Here is a 16234-nt window from a genome sequence, read left to right on the forward strand (position 1 = left end):
TATGTAATGAAAAGCTGCTGCCATCTACTGGCCCAGGACTAGAATCTTCACTTAAGTCAGAAGCAGGAAACCTGCATCCACTAGCAAGTCTATATTTTTCAGAGGAAATCACAACTCTTTATGCTTTCCAACCTCTCAGGCTTTGAAAACCAGTCTGCTAAATTCTTCTCTGGTTGTCTCATTTTTTGTCAAGATGATGTCAAAACTACTGCAATGGCTCTACATTAGGAAGAGGCTAACGAGCACACAAATTATTTTCTGGTACCTTTACCTTGACAATGTTTAATTTATCTAAACTGAAGTTTACCCACAATCACTAAAGTTAATATTCTTTCACACCTGAAATCAGATGGCCATAGCACTGAGGGGTAATGGGAAAATACACACTCCAAAATACCACTTGTAAAAGTTTTATATAAGTAATACGATAGCTTATCTGCACAGTAAGAATCTTTATAAAGAAGAGATCAGAAAAATTCAACAAAGGTAGAACCTCCTAGTCAATGATTCAATATTAAGAGATTATATCCACTCCGAATAATTATCCAATCAGCAGGGCACTTTGATATATATTAAGGCCACATTGGTACCTCACAGGCATTTAAAATACCTTTCACTTCAAATATACATGAAAAGATAATGATAAAATTCTGCAAATCTTGCTCAGGCAGCACAGCATACATCTCCAATGTCAGATTAATCTACCCTCCCTCTCAACTCTTGTCCATGTTCCACTGGGATTTTCATACCCTCCTCTCTGAGCTGCCGTCCCTGTCTTTTCACTGCTCTAAGAAGTGTAGGGATTCAGATCTGGAGTTTTCCTCTTCTGGGGTGGGACCATCAAAGCAGAGCAAAGGCCAGGAAGGACCAGAGAGTGCTGGCTTAGTCTGAGAACATATTGAGATTTTTTTAATGCCATTATATTAGTGGCAGATGGAATTTCTTATGCGTTTTTAATTTTATTAAATTTAAACAAAACTACAGTAGAAAATGTTGGCAAGCCCATCATCAGATATGTTGTTGATAAGGGCTTTTGCACAAACTCTGTCTGGCTCGCACACGTGCTGTAGCAAGCACGCTGTTCTGTCACGCAGAGCCACAGGAAAGAAAGAAGATTTATTTAGTTTTTTCTTTCTTGTGGTTCTGCATAACACAAAACAAATTGTTAATCAGAAAAAATTCCTCCATGAAGACATATTATTATTATTATTATATGAAAAATAAATAGTAAGATAAGTCATCTACAAAGTTTTAATAAAGCTCTGTCCTTTAGGTAGCATCTACCAAAAACTTGTATGATATTTTCAATTAAATTTCTATGAAATTATCTATTACATCTTAAAAATAATTAATGTCCAATATTAAAAGAAATTACAACTCATACTGGAGGTAGCTGTGACTCTGAGGTACCTATAAAATAGCGCTGACTTCCTCACACAAACCAAATGAGTAAATAAAAAATACAATTATTAAGTCTCAAAATAGCAACAGGTTTAACTTTGCTGCTTGCATCTAATTTACATTAATATCTTTCACTGAATTTCACATCAGAGGAGTATTATAATGAAAGCGTACGATAACAGTGAAAGATGAACAATATTCAACAAAACAAAGGCGATGAGCTGTTGCTAGTGCGTTCATGATGATTTTAAATCCAAAGCGTCTGCAGCCTAGCAGAAGAATCCTCCTTTTCTGCAGGCAGAAAGGAAAAGTTGCATTTTATTTTTTTCTTCAGTTGAAATGTTGATTTTTTCCTGCTTAGAAAAAATATCATATTCTTAGCCAAGAAAAATGAATGTTTACTCAACATTCTGTTAACTCAGATCCTTAGAAAGGCCATAAAAGTAGTATTTTACTAACGAGGAGGAGGTTTGGGAAAACAGCTGGTTATTATCAAAGGGACTTTCTCTAAATAATCTATTTCCAAAGTAAATTCTATGAAGTTATTTTTAAAATGAAACCAGAGTTTTTTTTAGAAGATGATTTGAGAGCATAATCTTTTTCTTATCAGAAAACTACAAAGACTTTTAAAAAGGCAAAGACTCATAATGCGAAGACCAAGAGAACATATGCGCTATTACAGACTATTGGATTAAAATGTACTTACCCAGGACTCTCAAATATCATACATCTCCATTATGTAGGCTTTCGGCACCAAGCCAATGGCTCCCTTCATTTCTCCTACCCACCAGCCATATCTATTGTATTCCTAATTGAAAACAATATGCGATATTAACCTTTAGACTGGTGTAAGTACAATGTCATTTATATGCAACTTCTTAGAAATGTTATTTCTTTTTATAAAGTTACAAGAGCTGGAGCTGCAAATTGAAACATAATCTTTTTTTTTGTTTCCGGACACTTTAAAAATGCTGTGAGCAGATTTAAATTAAAGTATAAGACAAAGCCTGTTTATTTACTCGGTTGTAGAAGGAAGAAACAAGTCACTCAGAAGAACCCAGTAAATGAAACTACATAAGGAAGAAGCCTCCCTGCGCCACTTTCGCCTCTCAGTCTCCCTCTCTCTCTCTCTCCAGCTCTCACACACACACAGACACAGACAGACAGACACACACACACACACACACACACACACACACACGACACCCTGGGAGACACCTTTTCTATGCAGGCACTTGTTCTAGACACTACAAGGGTACAAGTAGGATCCTTGGGAGACTCTCTTTGCCTTCAGGGAGCTTATCATCCAGCAAGGACAGCATTTTTTTCACAATGAACTATTTAATTGCTAATTAAACTCTTATGACAGAATGATTTAGAATGCAGCTGTATGCCCCCTTTTAAGAAAATCTACTATCTGAGTATGGACATCGAAAACATAAATCAGGGACTAAGGAAACATTAATATACAAAAATTTGCTTTACAAAATAATTTACAAAAGAGCTTTTTAAAAAATTTCTCTTAAGACATTTTATTATTCCTTTTATTGATCATAAATACATTACATAAAGGATGGGTAGAAGGAACTTAAAGGTGCTGTTAGAGTCACCCTAGCAGTGGAAGATCAATAGGAAATAAAAGTATCTCAAGTTATAAAGGCAAAATATTAATCTAGCTGTAAAAAAAAAAGTGATTGATGAGTCACTTCTGCATTACTTCTCCATGTGAGATAAACCTGAACCTCCTTTTCTCTCCTTTGCCTCCACTGATAGATATGCTACTGCTTTAGGCATCTGAACTCTCTGTAACCGATCTCATATGTCTGCCAGATTGACTAATGTATTTTTATCTCAAATTTATTTATGTTTAGTGAGATACAAACAAAGTAAAATGAATTACAAGTTTCAAGAAAAATATCTTCCAAAAGCAATACTCTGCAAAAGCATTGTAGGTTCCAAATTTAATTTTTCATATAAGATAAATTTTTAAAATCAGTCCCCAAAGTAATTCAATAGGCTATGATTTTCCAACATCTGAGTCATAGATAAATGTGCATATGCATATTGAGTTACATGTGGGGAGGGAATGTTAATACTAGTACAGACTTTTAACATTTGTATTGATTACTATGCTATTGACCACCAGAAAGGAAATTCATACAATTCTTCAGCAAAAATGTAGCACTATTAGCATATGTGTATTGATATGTAGGCTATCAGTTGAGAGATTATAAGATTAAGGTTTATAAGTGCTCTTTTTAACAGTGGGATGTATCAGAATTAGGTTTACTGGAAGAAGGCATAAGGAAAAGGAGAAAAGGCTCATCGTTGCACTGCATATTTTAATGACAGCACAGCTCTGGGTTAAGGGACAGTAGACTCCAGATTTTAAGTTTAAAAGTTCAGTGACAGTGTGAACTGAGTGGAAAAAACTACATCAACAATGAAAATAGTCTGATGCCCAGAACTCGGTGGCAATGTCTATGACCTATGTAGGATATATTTAGCAGGAGAAAATACCAACTTACTGAAAGCTATGATTAGCAACCATTATATCCTAATAGGTACCTAATAAAACTGCCCTTTTCAATTTTTAAGGCAATGAATACAATTAGAGCCTAATGCTTAAACCAAACAAATGTATTTAACCTTTCAGAAGCTGAAGGCCTATACTGTTAGACTTCTAAAAAGACATTATCAGGGTGAACCTGCTTTTCAGGGGACAGTCCCCATGCTATTTTCAATCTTAGATTCAAATTCCAAAAGTTCCTATTACATTATAATATTCTACTTCAGGTATAACCTGTACCTTTAATTAAGGGCTGATTATTGTTCTCAAAAAGCTCACTCATATTCAAATTTCAGAAACTGATTTCAACAAATCACTTCAATAAAGGACTGATGCTACACTTCACACGAGAGAATTCTCCATGATGGTAACTGGTTAAGATGCACTAAACAGAAAGTAGAGTGGCAGAGGGAGGGAAGAGTTACTCTGCTGGAAACATATCCCTCAAAAGTAACGTTCTAGGACAAATTTAAGCTTCAGACTAACATACTCTTAAATGCTCCTTTAACTAGTTTAAAATAAGTGAAAACATATGAAATGCACACATCATAAGAGTACTCTAAAATATCACAGGTTTAAATCAAAGGAAGGGTAAAAATAAAAACCAGAATGCTTATTACTTTACATTTGTAACGGATTCAATATGATACTCCTGTGTGGAATTAAGAGGTATGATAAAATACGGTGAGGCAAAAATCTAGTAGGCAAATTTATGGATTTACACTGCAACCATTAGAGTGTGTCGACAAGACTGCAAACACAGAAGCTTTTACTTTTATCATTACCATCCTCTGTATGAGCCTCCTGAGCAACATGAATCCCAATTAAACCATTTGCAGCCTATAAATTGAAATGAAGACGCTTCTTGAAGTGCAGTATTCTAAACTTCAGCCTGAAGACTCCATATCATACAGGGTGTTTCTTCTGAAGAAGAAAATCTGCCTTTTTCTGCCTTCGCTCCTTGCTGCCCGCAAACAAATGTGATTTGGAATGATACATTACTTACAGTGGAAAATAATGCAATTCAAACAACGCTGTCTTACGGTCCACACACTAATTATAGTATTGTTCTGAAAGTCACAGGTGGGTCGTTCAAAGACAAACAGCCCTCAAACCATATCTTGTTCATAAACACAAAATAGAGAGACAAAGCCATACCAGGTTGCCATCTAAATCTTTGAAGGTTAGGAAATGGCATGTCATCTTTCTGTCACACAAGAGCTCAGGTACAAGAAGGTCTGCCATCTGGTATCCTTCACCCAACTCGGCTCTTAACATCAACTGAAATGCTAACATAGGCAAGTGACTGTACTTCAGGAGGACTGATAAAATAATGAAGAGTCCTTTAATCTACAGGAAACCATTCTAGTCAATTTATAAGAAATATTGCATCCCTGTGTAGGACGTGTAATTATTTTCTATTAATCATGCACTATAAAGCTACATTATGTGGTTATTCTGTTATCACTAGAAAGAGGCCTGCAGTCAGCTTCTGACAATGTTAGGTAATTACTAACACAAAGCTTCGTTCTCCTCCCGTAGTAATGCTATCAAGATCCAGAGGTGTAGTGATGCTTATTCTATAAAAATAGTACTCAAAAAAAATTCAATATCTGCAAAATGGATGGCTTCAAGGCAAAATGTAATACGGCAGTCAAAGAAGCAAAAAGCCAAACTTGCTCAATAATGCAAGAAAATAATGGTAAAGTGGCACTGAGCAGTTGTGTTCTGACGCCTGTTTTCAATTTCCATTTTATTAAAACAACTTTTATTTTACAATTAAAACCATAGGCCTCAATTGATAGTAAGCATGAAGGTGATTATGTAATAAAACGGGGGAAAGTTTGATAAAGTGAAACAGACGATCCAACGCAATGGTAAACACTGGTCCATGTTTACTCATTAATTAAATCTTCTCTCTTTTTCAATGTGTTATCTTACAAATAAGGGCCCAATATTGACTTAAACCCTTCTCAGCACCATGATTTTCATTTCTCCAGTAAATTAATCCTAAATTAATTCACTTCCCATAAACCATATGGTAAAAGAATGCTGCCTTCACCGACACTTGGAACACTAATGACGTATTTTGATGTACTACCCCTTTCAGAAGTTACCAATCTGTTTGGCAGCAACAGGTGTTAGGTTGAAAGACTAGTGTCCTTTCTCTAAACATATAGCCATGCTTCAAAACAGAAGAGCCTTTTGCATATATGAAAGTAATATTATTCACACAAATTTAAAATACACTGAGCTTCAGACTCAGACCAGTGGACTTTACCAGTTTTCCAACTATTCACTGTGATGTTTCAATTATTTCAAAATTTGGTAATTTCCAATTATTCATAAACATTACAGTAGTATGAAAACTAGACGACTATTTAAAAGATGGAAATACTTTCTTCAAGCCTTTTCCTTTTTATTATCTCCAATTTGAAACTTCCTAGGAATCCTTTCCTCTATCATTTCAAAAGTTTCCCATAAAATGCACAAGAGGAACTTGACCACCTCAGTGTTTTACTATTAGTACCTATTCATTAATTGTCCCAATCTTGATCTCTTAACTTGTTAAATGAGAAAACTGACACCAAAAATCCCTATGATCTCCCATGAATTTTAACATCACCATTCATGAACCTGCTGGAAGATACCAAGTCTACTAGCAGCTCATGGAAATCAACCTCATTACTTTATAACTTGCTTATGTGGGTGTGATTTTGAGTTACCCTAATTCAAGGACTTACTACTTCTCCTCTTGCACAGTATACTTCATTTTTTAAAGCAAGAGAGTCAAAGGAGAGTTTAGGAAGCTGATAGTAAGAATTTCTTCCAACAAATTTTAGTTTACATTCCAGAGTGAAGGCACATTTAATTCAAATTTCTACAGTCAACATTTATAACACCCTACAGTAAAAACTGATATTCAGACAGATGATTTATAGATACTATTAGTCAAAGAATGACAAAACCATGCTCAGTAGAGGCTGGTTTAGTACTCATGTATTTCACCAGTGCACAACGCTGGTAACTGAACTCAAGTTCACTCACTCTTCCCTATTCTAACTGTTTCTATTTAGCTGCAGTTCAGGCCTCCATCACCTCACCCTGGATTACTGTATCATCAAACCTGACTCTACTCTCCCCAGGAATGGAATTTTGATTTATCCTGCTACTCAGGCACTTACACTGGTTCCCCAATGCAAGACCTAGAAGTGCCTTGGCTTAGCTTGTTCCCACTCTGCAGCCACATTCTGCTCTCCCTGGTCTGTGCGGTCCCACCTCCATGCCACCCCAACATGAGACATTCCCTCCCAGGAGACCATTTACTTCCCTTACCCAGATGATGCAAATTACCAGCAGTCATGCATTTTTCTTCAAACTATCTCCATACTTCCAGCTCTCACTTCAAGCTAAGCATTTATTCCTCAACGGATTTTACAGACTTTAGTTTGGTCCCTTCACCTCAAACTAAGTACAAGCTCACTGAGATGAAGGATGTGCCCTACCCTTGCAGGATGTGTAAAGGGGGTTCAATAAATAGTTACTGGGTAACACACCAGCTGCTTGTCCTAAATGTTTTATTCAGAAGCATAATTTCCGATAGTTTTGCTTTGTGGATATTGGACTTTTTTTTTTTTTTTTTAAGATTTTCTTATGCATGCCCACAAGACCTGGGGCACAGGCCAGACACATGGGAGGGCGAGAGGATTCACCAGAGACAGAGCGGGGAGCAGAACAGGCAAACCGACTGAAACACACTGCTGAGGGGAGCAGCAGGTGAGACAGGAGAGGTCTGCCGCGCCATGTGGGCATCTCCGCAGCCAGCCGGGACTGAACTCGCACTGCAGAGGCTGCAGACAGCCCCACAGTACTGCGCTGAACTGCCTGTGCCACCAGGGAGGCCCTAGACATATTTAAGGAATTTCAGTAATGACTAAGTGAACGTTTCTTCTGAAGAGTGTTTAGCTTCGCAACCGGAAGGTGTTGCTCCTGTTCATGGTTGCTGTTGCTTACCATGTTTTCCAATGCCTTCTACCATGTTTTCCAAGGCCGTCCTGCACCTTTCTAAAGGTGGAATTTTTACCCTGCAGAACTAGGACCAAGTAATTCCATTTCTTTAGAGAAACAAGTTCTGCTGACATTACTGTAAGTACTGAAGAGGTTAAGACAGAACCTCTACAATAGCAAACTACCTTGGAATGTACCCCAAGGCAACCTGATTATTTCAAACAGTTCTCTATCCTATTTTTCCATAGGGAATCTAACTTATAAAGGGAGGAGGATGGAGATATCCCCAAGAAGTGTGTGCTATTTATATAGCAAAGGAGTTCCTGATATGGGGGGTGGGAAGGGTAAAAAAGATCATGGAATTAAAAAAAAATAATCAACGAAGTTTTCTTTATCACTATTTTGTCCTGCTTGTGGCAAACCCTGCTTCTTCCACACAATTTATACCACAGAGGCCCTGCAGCACAGGACAGCCATACCCCTGCCACATCTGCTCACCTGTCTCTCTCACTCTGCTGCTGTCTTATCTGTGACCTCTCAAGTCATTGCAGCAACCAAGCCAGCAGCCTGCCTCCTAAAAGCACCTTCCTCTTTCATCTGTCAACATGTTTCTGGGATGTTCCCTTCATTCCATGGAAGAGAAAACTTATTAAGGAAGTCCTCAAGCATGCTTTTCACACATAGATAACAAGGAGTGCTAAGAGTGGAAACAGAACATCTTTGGGCATGGTGCTGTGTTCTTAAACTGCTTATCACTCCTAGGGAGAGGTGGGTCCTAAGTAGTAGGCCTGCCTTGATCATGCTTCACTGTGCCCCAGTCCACAACATTCCCATATCAATGCATGGAAACCAAATGCCATCAGACCCCAATACACACAAGTGCAAATACTCCTCCTTCCAAAAGGCTGGAAAACATGACAACATTTGGGGAAATAGTTTAGTGTCCACAAGTATGCCCTATATTGAGATGTCCTAGTTACTCTTCAGCAGATGGTTATGCTATTTAAAGTGGCACCCTGGGTCAGACGGTCACAAAGGAAAAACCAAGAGACCTAAAAAGCAACTCTGTATTTCCCTCTGCCTGTAGAATTCAGTGAAATTAATCTTATTTTCTGGTAGATTTGAAGCCAAAAAAAAGCCCTAGTAACTGAGTCTATATTTTTACATGAAGAAGCAAATGGTCAATCACAGTCACAATTTACCTATCATTGGAAAAAAGTCACAGACAGAGATATAAAGGGAGGCAAGGCTTGAAACACCAACCAATACACACTAAATTAGGCCCTTATGTTGTTTCTTAGTGAACACAGTCAATCTCTATTCCCTGTTTTTGACTTAAAACATTTTCAAGAAGTTACAAAGCTCACATCAGATGTGTCCTAGATGAGGTAAAATATTCCAGGATTCTCACCTTTCTTCTTTTTTTCTGTTAATTCTAGATAAGAATTGTGTCTCTTTCCTGCTGACGCACAGCTCTTCTATCATTAAGACTCTAAAAATATTTATTGCTTTAAAAGTAAGAATAAAAATGCGGCTAGCAATTTACCAGTGAGTACTGACTGAAAGATAAACTAACAGAGGGTGTAAATCCAGAACAGCAAGAATAACATAACCAGAGGTATGTGCAGTCCTGTGGATTATGCCTCCAGCTATATAACCTGGATCCTGCAATTAAAATTATAAAATTTCACAAACACAATTCTAGGATCATACTATGATATTATGTCTACATTTAAAGTGATAATAAAATTGAAATGCAAGCTAGCAGGAGAATTTAGCATGATGCTAAACAACCTCACCCCTTAAAAAAAAAAATTGAAAGATTCTCTACCTTAAATATGATTACAAATGAATCTGAAACCAGGTCTAGTGCTTCAGAGTTAATTCACAAACAGTGCAGTTTTCATGATTACAAGTTCTACTTTCATCCATCCCTGTAAATGTGCTCCATTTTTTTTTAAAAGGGGTGGGGGGAGATTTCTAAATCTCCATTGAACTGCTCCAGTATATAATGTGTTTTATTTTAACCCATAAAAAACAGCAGCAACCCTATATGAAAAGAACTATGAGCAAGAAGTTACTGGCTTGCCTTTATAGGCAAGCAGCATTTAGATTTATTATTAGTGAGGTTCAAAGGTTAAAACTGAGAAAATGCTGGATGCTTTGAAGGAGGGGCTAGCTCAGTCAGGGGTCACATGACAGCTGCTAATTGGAAAATGTTAAAAAAAAAGGGGGGGAAGAGGACAGGATATCTGCTTACTTTTTCTTCTTTATTGTTTGATTTTCACTAAGTTTTTTTTTAAAGGCTAAGATTTCTATAATTCACAAAGAAATCAAAAATAAATAAATCACCCCAAGGCTGACTGAGCAGCTGAAACTCTATCAAGCATTTCTTGTAAAAATAGGAAAAGAAGACTGGATTTTTAAGCTAAAACTATTACTTCTGTAGCGAATTTTTAATGAAGACAGCCCAATTATCAAACTAGTTAAATCTTTTTCTGTCATTACATTAACAAAATGAAAACCCTCTTTATTATAATGCATGCCATTTTGTTTCTTGATTTGTCTAAATGTTTATTTATATTGAAAGAATTATCTTTTCTTAAACTAGTTTGTGTTGCCTTTTTTCAGAGTATGTTCACACTTGACAACCGTCTAGAAGGTAAGTCAAATAAATGATAATTAAATACAGCAAATTATAGATCAGTTCATTATGAAAAACAAGTCGTGTTTTTTAATTTTTTAAATGGTGCTTTATTTATTAGAAAAGTCATTGCATTAATTTCTTTGTAAAGGGGACACTTATTACGTCTCTACAAATACCGTTTGATTCCTTAAGATGCATTCTTTTCCATATGTATATTTTTAACATTAATTCAGAATGGTGAAAAAAAATTTTCATGATTAATGCTAATACTTTATTGACATGAGCTAGGAAAGTAATAACCTCTAACTAGATTTAAAGTTGAATTTATGATATCATCTTGATTGTCCACATTAGTTGCAATTACCTGCAACACTCATTCTGAGCCACTAGATGGTGTAAAAAATAAATTAAAATGGTAAAATTTCATTCCATCACCAATGGAATCTGAATATGACTCTGAAAAAGATTAAACAAATTTCTAGGCATACAGTAACACTAGTGATTTCTAAACTAATTACACTTTAAAAACCTAGCAATGTGTAATGTTAGCTCTACCCTGATCTAGAAGCAAACCCTTTTGTCAATTTTTCCCTCTTTCTATTAAAGGCTGTGTGTTTTGAATTTATAATAATACCAAGCATTCACATTCAAATTAAAAGCTGTCATCATTCACATAGTAAGGAATTTACAATACTAACTTATGGTCTGTGTTTGCTAAAGTTTTGAGTAAAAACTGAACAGTGAAGCCAATGTAAAATTACTAGAGAATATCTAGAAATTTCTATCTGAACTTAACCCAAAGCAAAGTGGGGAAGTAAGAATCTTCACAAACAGACACTGAATCCCAGAGCAACCTAGCAACCTGACAACCTGCAGCAAAGACGCCAACCAAAGGCAAAAAACTTGTCCAAACTGCATCAAGGGAGAGCTAAGCGTCCTGTTCTTTCTCTTCACCCTCAGAAAGATTTACCTGGTTGATTCTACTAGGTGGACAAGTGGGTAAGCCTGGGTATTTAATCATTCAGCCAGTGGTGACAACGTGCTGGCTAACAATGGCTGGTCTCTTCTTTCAAAAACCAAAATGAGCTCCAGAAAAAGCACCCATCTCTGTCAGGTCTCTCATGAAACAATGCTAAAGGTGCAACATATGACCCTGTAAAAAACTGATAGAGGAAGTAGTTTTGTTCCATCTATACTGAAATAATAGCCTATAGAAATTTTAGGTAGCAGTGTCCTCTTCCTATGAGCTGGAAGACAACCAACCTCAGCTCTGTAACCAGATTTCACACATAAAATTACAATCTCTACAAAAGAGGTTTGGGAGAACAGGAATTACTTCTCCTGGGAGTCCTAGCAATATGACACACACCTATGATTTCATTTTTAATTTCATGTTAGCAGGGAATGCTTTTATGAGACAATGGTAGAAATGAGAGGAGCTTGTGGGAATGCTGCTGTTTCACAGTCTGGCGTGGAGCTTGGGTCTCCCAAGTTTTCAGCAATAAAGACTGATTCATGAAGCAGGTTTTAAGAACAGACCCACGTGGGCTTTGTACATTTCATATTTTACAAAAGGGATATATTATAGCTATATGCCATTTATCCCTTTGATCTGAAATTCCAAGTGGGTGCTTATCAATCTTTTAATTTTATACACAATTGCAACTAAATTGGTGAAAGAAACGATAAACTAAGAAACTGAAGAATGATTTCAGTAAGGTTTCTTGACAAGAACTGAGATGAATTAGTTTGTTTTCTATGTTAAGTGATAAACTCAAAACTTGGGATAATTGAAAGTCCAATAATACGCTTAATCCAAGAGTTGTATGTAGTTAGCTACAGCTTCCAAGCTAAACAAATAAACTCTGCATACCAATGAGCAGTGCTCTGAGAAAAATAAGTGACAGGTCTTCACTTTGGGCACCTCAACTAGCAATGATCACAGTTTGCTGTGTTTCCTTATGAAATAAATGTCTCCCAATAATCTATAAGCGTTTATATTTTATTCCTTTTGGGTTCCTGGTGCCTAGTATGAGCCCTGCCATATTATAGGTACTTTATGAAGATTTCAAATTAAAGTTAACTAAGGAAAGGAGGGAAGATGATAAAAACAAGCACAGGATAAAAATGAGTAGAAAGCACCAGACTGGGATTCCAGATGCCAGTTAAGTATGGGCTCTGGCACTTTCTTCATTCAAGTTGCCTTATCAGTAAAACTAATAAGAGATAGATGATCCCTAAGACCCCTGACTCAAATATTCTAGGATTCTCTGTGTTATGATTTGATGCACCAGCCATCAGTGTTAACATTCAGTAAGTGGTCTGATTTCTAAATGCCTTTCTGTAACTAACAAGTCATATTATCTTTTTCTAAAGAGTCCAAAATATTTCTCTCAAGATATCACATTAAACTCCTAGACTGTGATTTATATAACATTTTCTCGCTTATATTTAAATAGTTTCCATACATCATTTGATTCTAAAATAGTCTCATAAGGCAGATTGAGGGAGATTTTTTTCAATCCCCATGTTATAGTAGAGAAAGTTAAAATATGGAAATTAAGGGAGCTCACACACATCAGAAGTATAATCACAATAAGAAACCTGACTTTTAGTCTAAGAACAGAAAGATTTGAATAATCCAGTATGTTAAAAAAACAGAGACAATGATTTTTTTCTACATAAAGATGAGTTCAGAGCAATATACTTTGCCATTATGCTTACAAATATAATTATGTTAAACTTTTAAAAAATTACCTAAACCTGTCTGAATAGAAGAGCATTGCTTTTAAATTGTCGGAACACCCAATGTATTTACATAAAGATGAAAAACTTGTTCTATAAACACAGTGTTTCCAGTAGTGAATGGCAGACAAAATCAGAATAAGCACACAGAAGAATAAAAAGGAAGAGGAAAGAAAAACATACTAAATAACCTAATACCTTACAATGTTAACTTTCACATAAGTATATTGTTTCTGGAGAGGACAGAGTGTGGATGTGAGCCAAGGCTAAAGTGATAGGTAAACACACTGTTAAGTTGAATCCTGTTATCTGATTGTGTTTAAAATTTGATTATATTTCACTTGACAAAATAATTAATTATTTGAACCCCCAATTGTTAACAAGGACCTAGAAGAATTCCAATTGGCATTTTTCCCCAGTGTTGTAAATCCAAATGCATAAAGATAGGGCTTTGTATTGCCCCTTTACAATGTCATTTTGGGGTGTCTTCTTACCTTGCTAAGAATGTAAATCACATCACCACGCTTAAATGATAATTCATCAGCGAGAGACCCTGTGCAGTCCCACAAACCCTGGTAAAAATTAGCATAATCAGTGCTTTTGTCCCCTAGGAAGAAAAAAGAGAAAACATGAGTCAGAGCGTTCATGGAAAGGGACCTCATTTTAAAATGAACCAACAGAAATTAAAGTCACCAAACAGTTGAAAAAATGTTTGTGCTTATTCAAAGAACATTTTATTACATCTACACAAGAATCCTATTTCCTATATTCTAATGAAGGTCCATTTCAAAAAGATCTGATTTTGAACGCCTGTTTCCACCTCCCCCCCTCCTTTTCTTGTTTTGCCTGAAACCTGTAATTGCGACATGTTCTCACCAAACCAGGGCCTGAAAGTTCCTTCCCATTTATTTTCTATAAGGAACCTAAGCCCACTTGCAACATGTTTTGAAGATGACTCAGCCACCCTGCATCATCAGCAATATCCACGAGATGAGATAAACACACTGTGAAACGCACTTCATAAAAAGAATAATTATAAGAGCTAAGGTACAAATAAAAACCCAGACTAGGAAACTACATTTTTAAAAAGTTCTCAAATCTAAAATTGCTTAAAGAAAGAAGATAAAGTGGACACGATACAAAGGGCAATTCCTGTTCCTTTCTTTGGGGACTTTTGGAGCCAGAGGCAAAGTCAGTTCTAAAATATTTTAGCAACTTTGAAATTGTCAGTGCTGGAGTGGCATTTTTCAAGATTTCTGTCAGCCCCAGTTTAGGACATTAGGCTCTGAATAAACATGCAACATACACTGGAGTTATCAGCTCATCCTTCTAACAGCATAAGCACAATGGATGTGATGTGCTCAAACTGCCATACAGACCATTAACTGATTGATTATTTAGCGCTCTCCGCTCTGTAATACCACAATAAACCGGGTAATAAATGCTTTGTCACTTATACAATGTGGGTCTCCTGAAACACAGCACAGAGTTAAATACACTGGATGCTTTTGTTACACTGAGAACTGTTTCCTGTTTTTAATTTCATGATAATTGAATTTTGATGAGTTAACACAAAAAGAATGCAAGTAATATCAATAAGAGGTCCGTGGATTCACTAAGCAGGCAGAACACATACGTGCTGACAACTTCCATCATTGGAATGTCATCTTTGAATTCTGAGGGGATAACTGCGGAGACACATGCTGGATCAGGGATGTCATCTTGGTTTTGTTATATGGCTCTCAAACAGCAGGCTCCTTGGCACTTCCAACACAGCTAGTCACATTAGCGTGTCATTAGGGTGTTTGTCTCAATTCATGTGCTTTGCAATTTATACAGTGTTAAATTTATTAGAAATTTAAATTTTTATCTTTCAAGATCCAAAATGTTTTTAAAAGCCAAAAAAAAAAAAGAAAAATTGAGTAATATATAGTCTAAATACTTGGGAAGTAAGAGGTTACTTTTCTTTTTTTTTTTTAATGCTTTAAGAAAAATAAATGACTGGAATACACAACCTAACAAAAGCCTCCTACTATTTTTTTTTCTCCTGCTTTCTGAAAATTAGAAAAGAGAGGGGGAGAGAGGGAGGAGCGAGGGAGGGAGAAGGACAGAGAGAAACACACACCTTATTGACTCCTCCACTCTAGCATTTGAGCGCTCATCACCGATACCAGCAGGGATGTATACAAGCCTGGGAATCCAACCAAGAACTAACAATGCTTGTGGCCACCCTTCATTACATGCCCCCACCCCAGCCTACATGAAGTAAATTCTACAAATGGACACTAGAGGGCACTCTGGATGGACAGATTACTCCAAACATTGTCTTTTTTTTTTTTTAAGAAAAAAATTACTTAATAATAAAGTGACTGATTTCCTTTAAAAACCACTTATTTAGACAAATAGAGATTTAGAAGTTGAAACATTCTAAGTCAGATTAAATCAACTGCTAAATGGGTCAAATGTTGCGCCCCATGCAGTCCGTCAGTGTCAGCTTAAAAGTCAAGGAATTAGAGCAAAGAGAGGATGACATCATTTCACATGCAAGGCCCTCCCCCATAGTCACTGGCCAGGAGGTAAAAGGATCTAATAGCTGGTTCCCCAAGTGAAGGCTCCTATGTGTTCCCCATGCTGCTCTGCCCCAGGCCTGATCCAAAAAGGCTGAAGAAACAGAACTTGGGCTAAAAACTGGAGTAGAAATGTTGGCTTCACTCGTGTGTCCCAGAGGGTTCCCAGCTGTCCAGGCTGTTCTTTCCTTTTTCACATCCTCTCGTAATAGTTTTAAATTTGATAGATTTTCAAGATGGGCCAGAGTAGGGGGTGAGAGAGAAGGAAGAAAAAAGTATATGGTGATTCTAACACAT

At 36.6% G+C, this 16234-nt stretch overlaps 1 protein-coding gene across 1 annotated transcript in view; it reads right to left on the bottom strand.

Annotated features, from left to right (window-relative positions):
* Nucleotides 1-2116: 2116 nt before the first annotated feature.
* SKAP2 (src kinase associated phosphoprotein 2) overlaps nucleotides 2117-16234 on the bottom strand; it is a gene marked incomplete at its 3' end in the record, with an annotated part of 154937 nt that continues 140819 nt past the window's right edge. Inside the window, exons 11-12 of the mRNA XM_084229569.1 lie at nucleotides 13865-13977; nucleotides 2117-2209 (exon numbers count right to left, since the gene is read on the bottom strand). Coding sequence (XP_084085695.1) covers nucleotides 2117-2209; nucleotides 13865-13977 — 206 coding nt within the window. The remainder of the gene's footprint in view (nucleotides 2210-13864; nucleotides 13978-16234) is intronic.

This window comes from Talpa europaea, assembly GCF_964194135.1.
Source record: "Talpa europaea genome assembly, chromosome: 3".
NCBI lineage: Eukaryota > Metazoa > Chordata > Mammalia > Eulipotyphla > Talpidae > Talpa > Talpa europaea.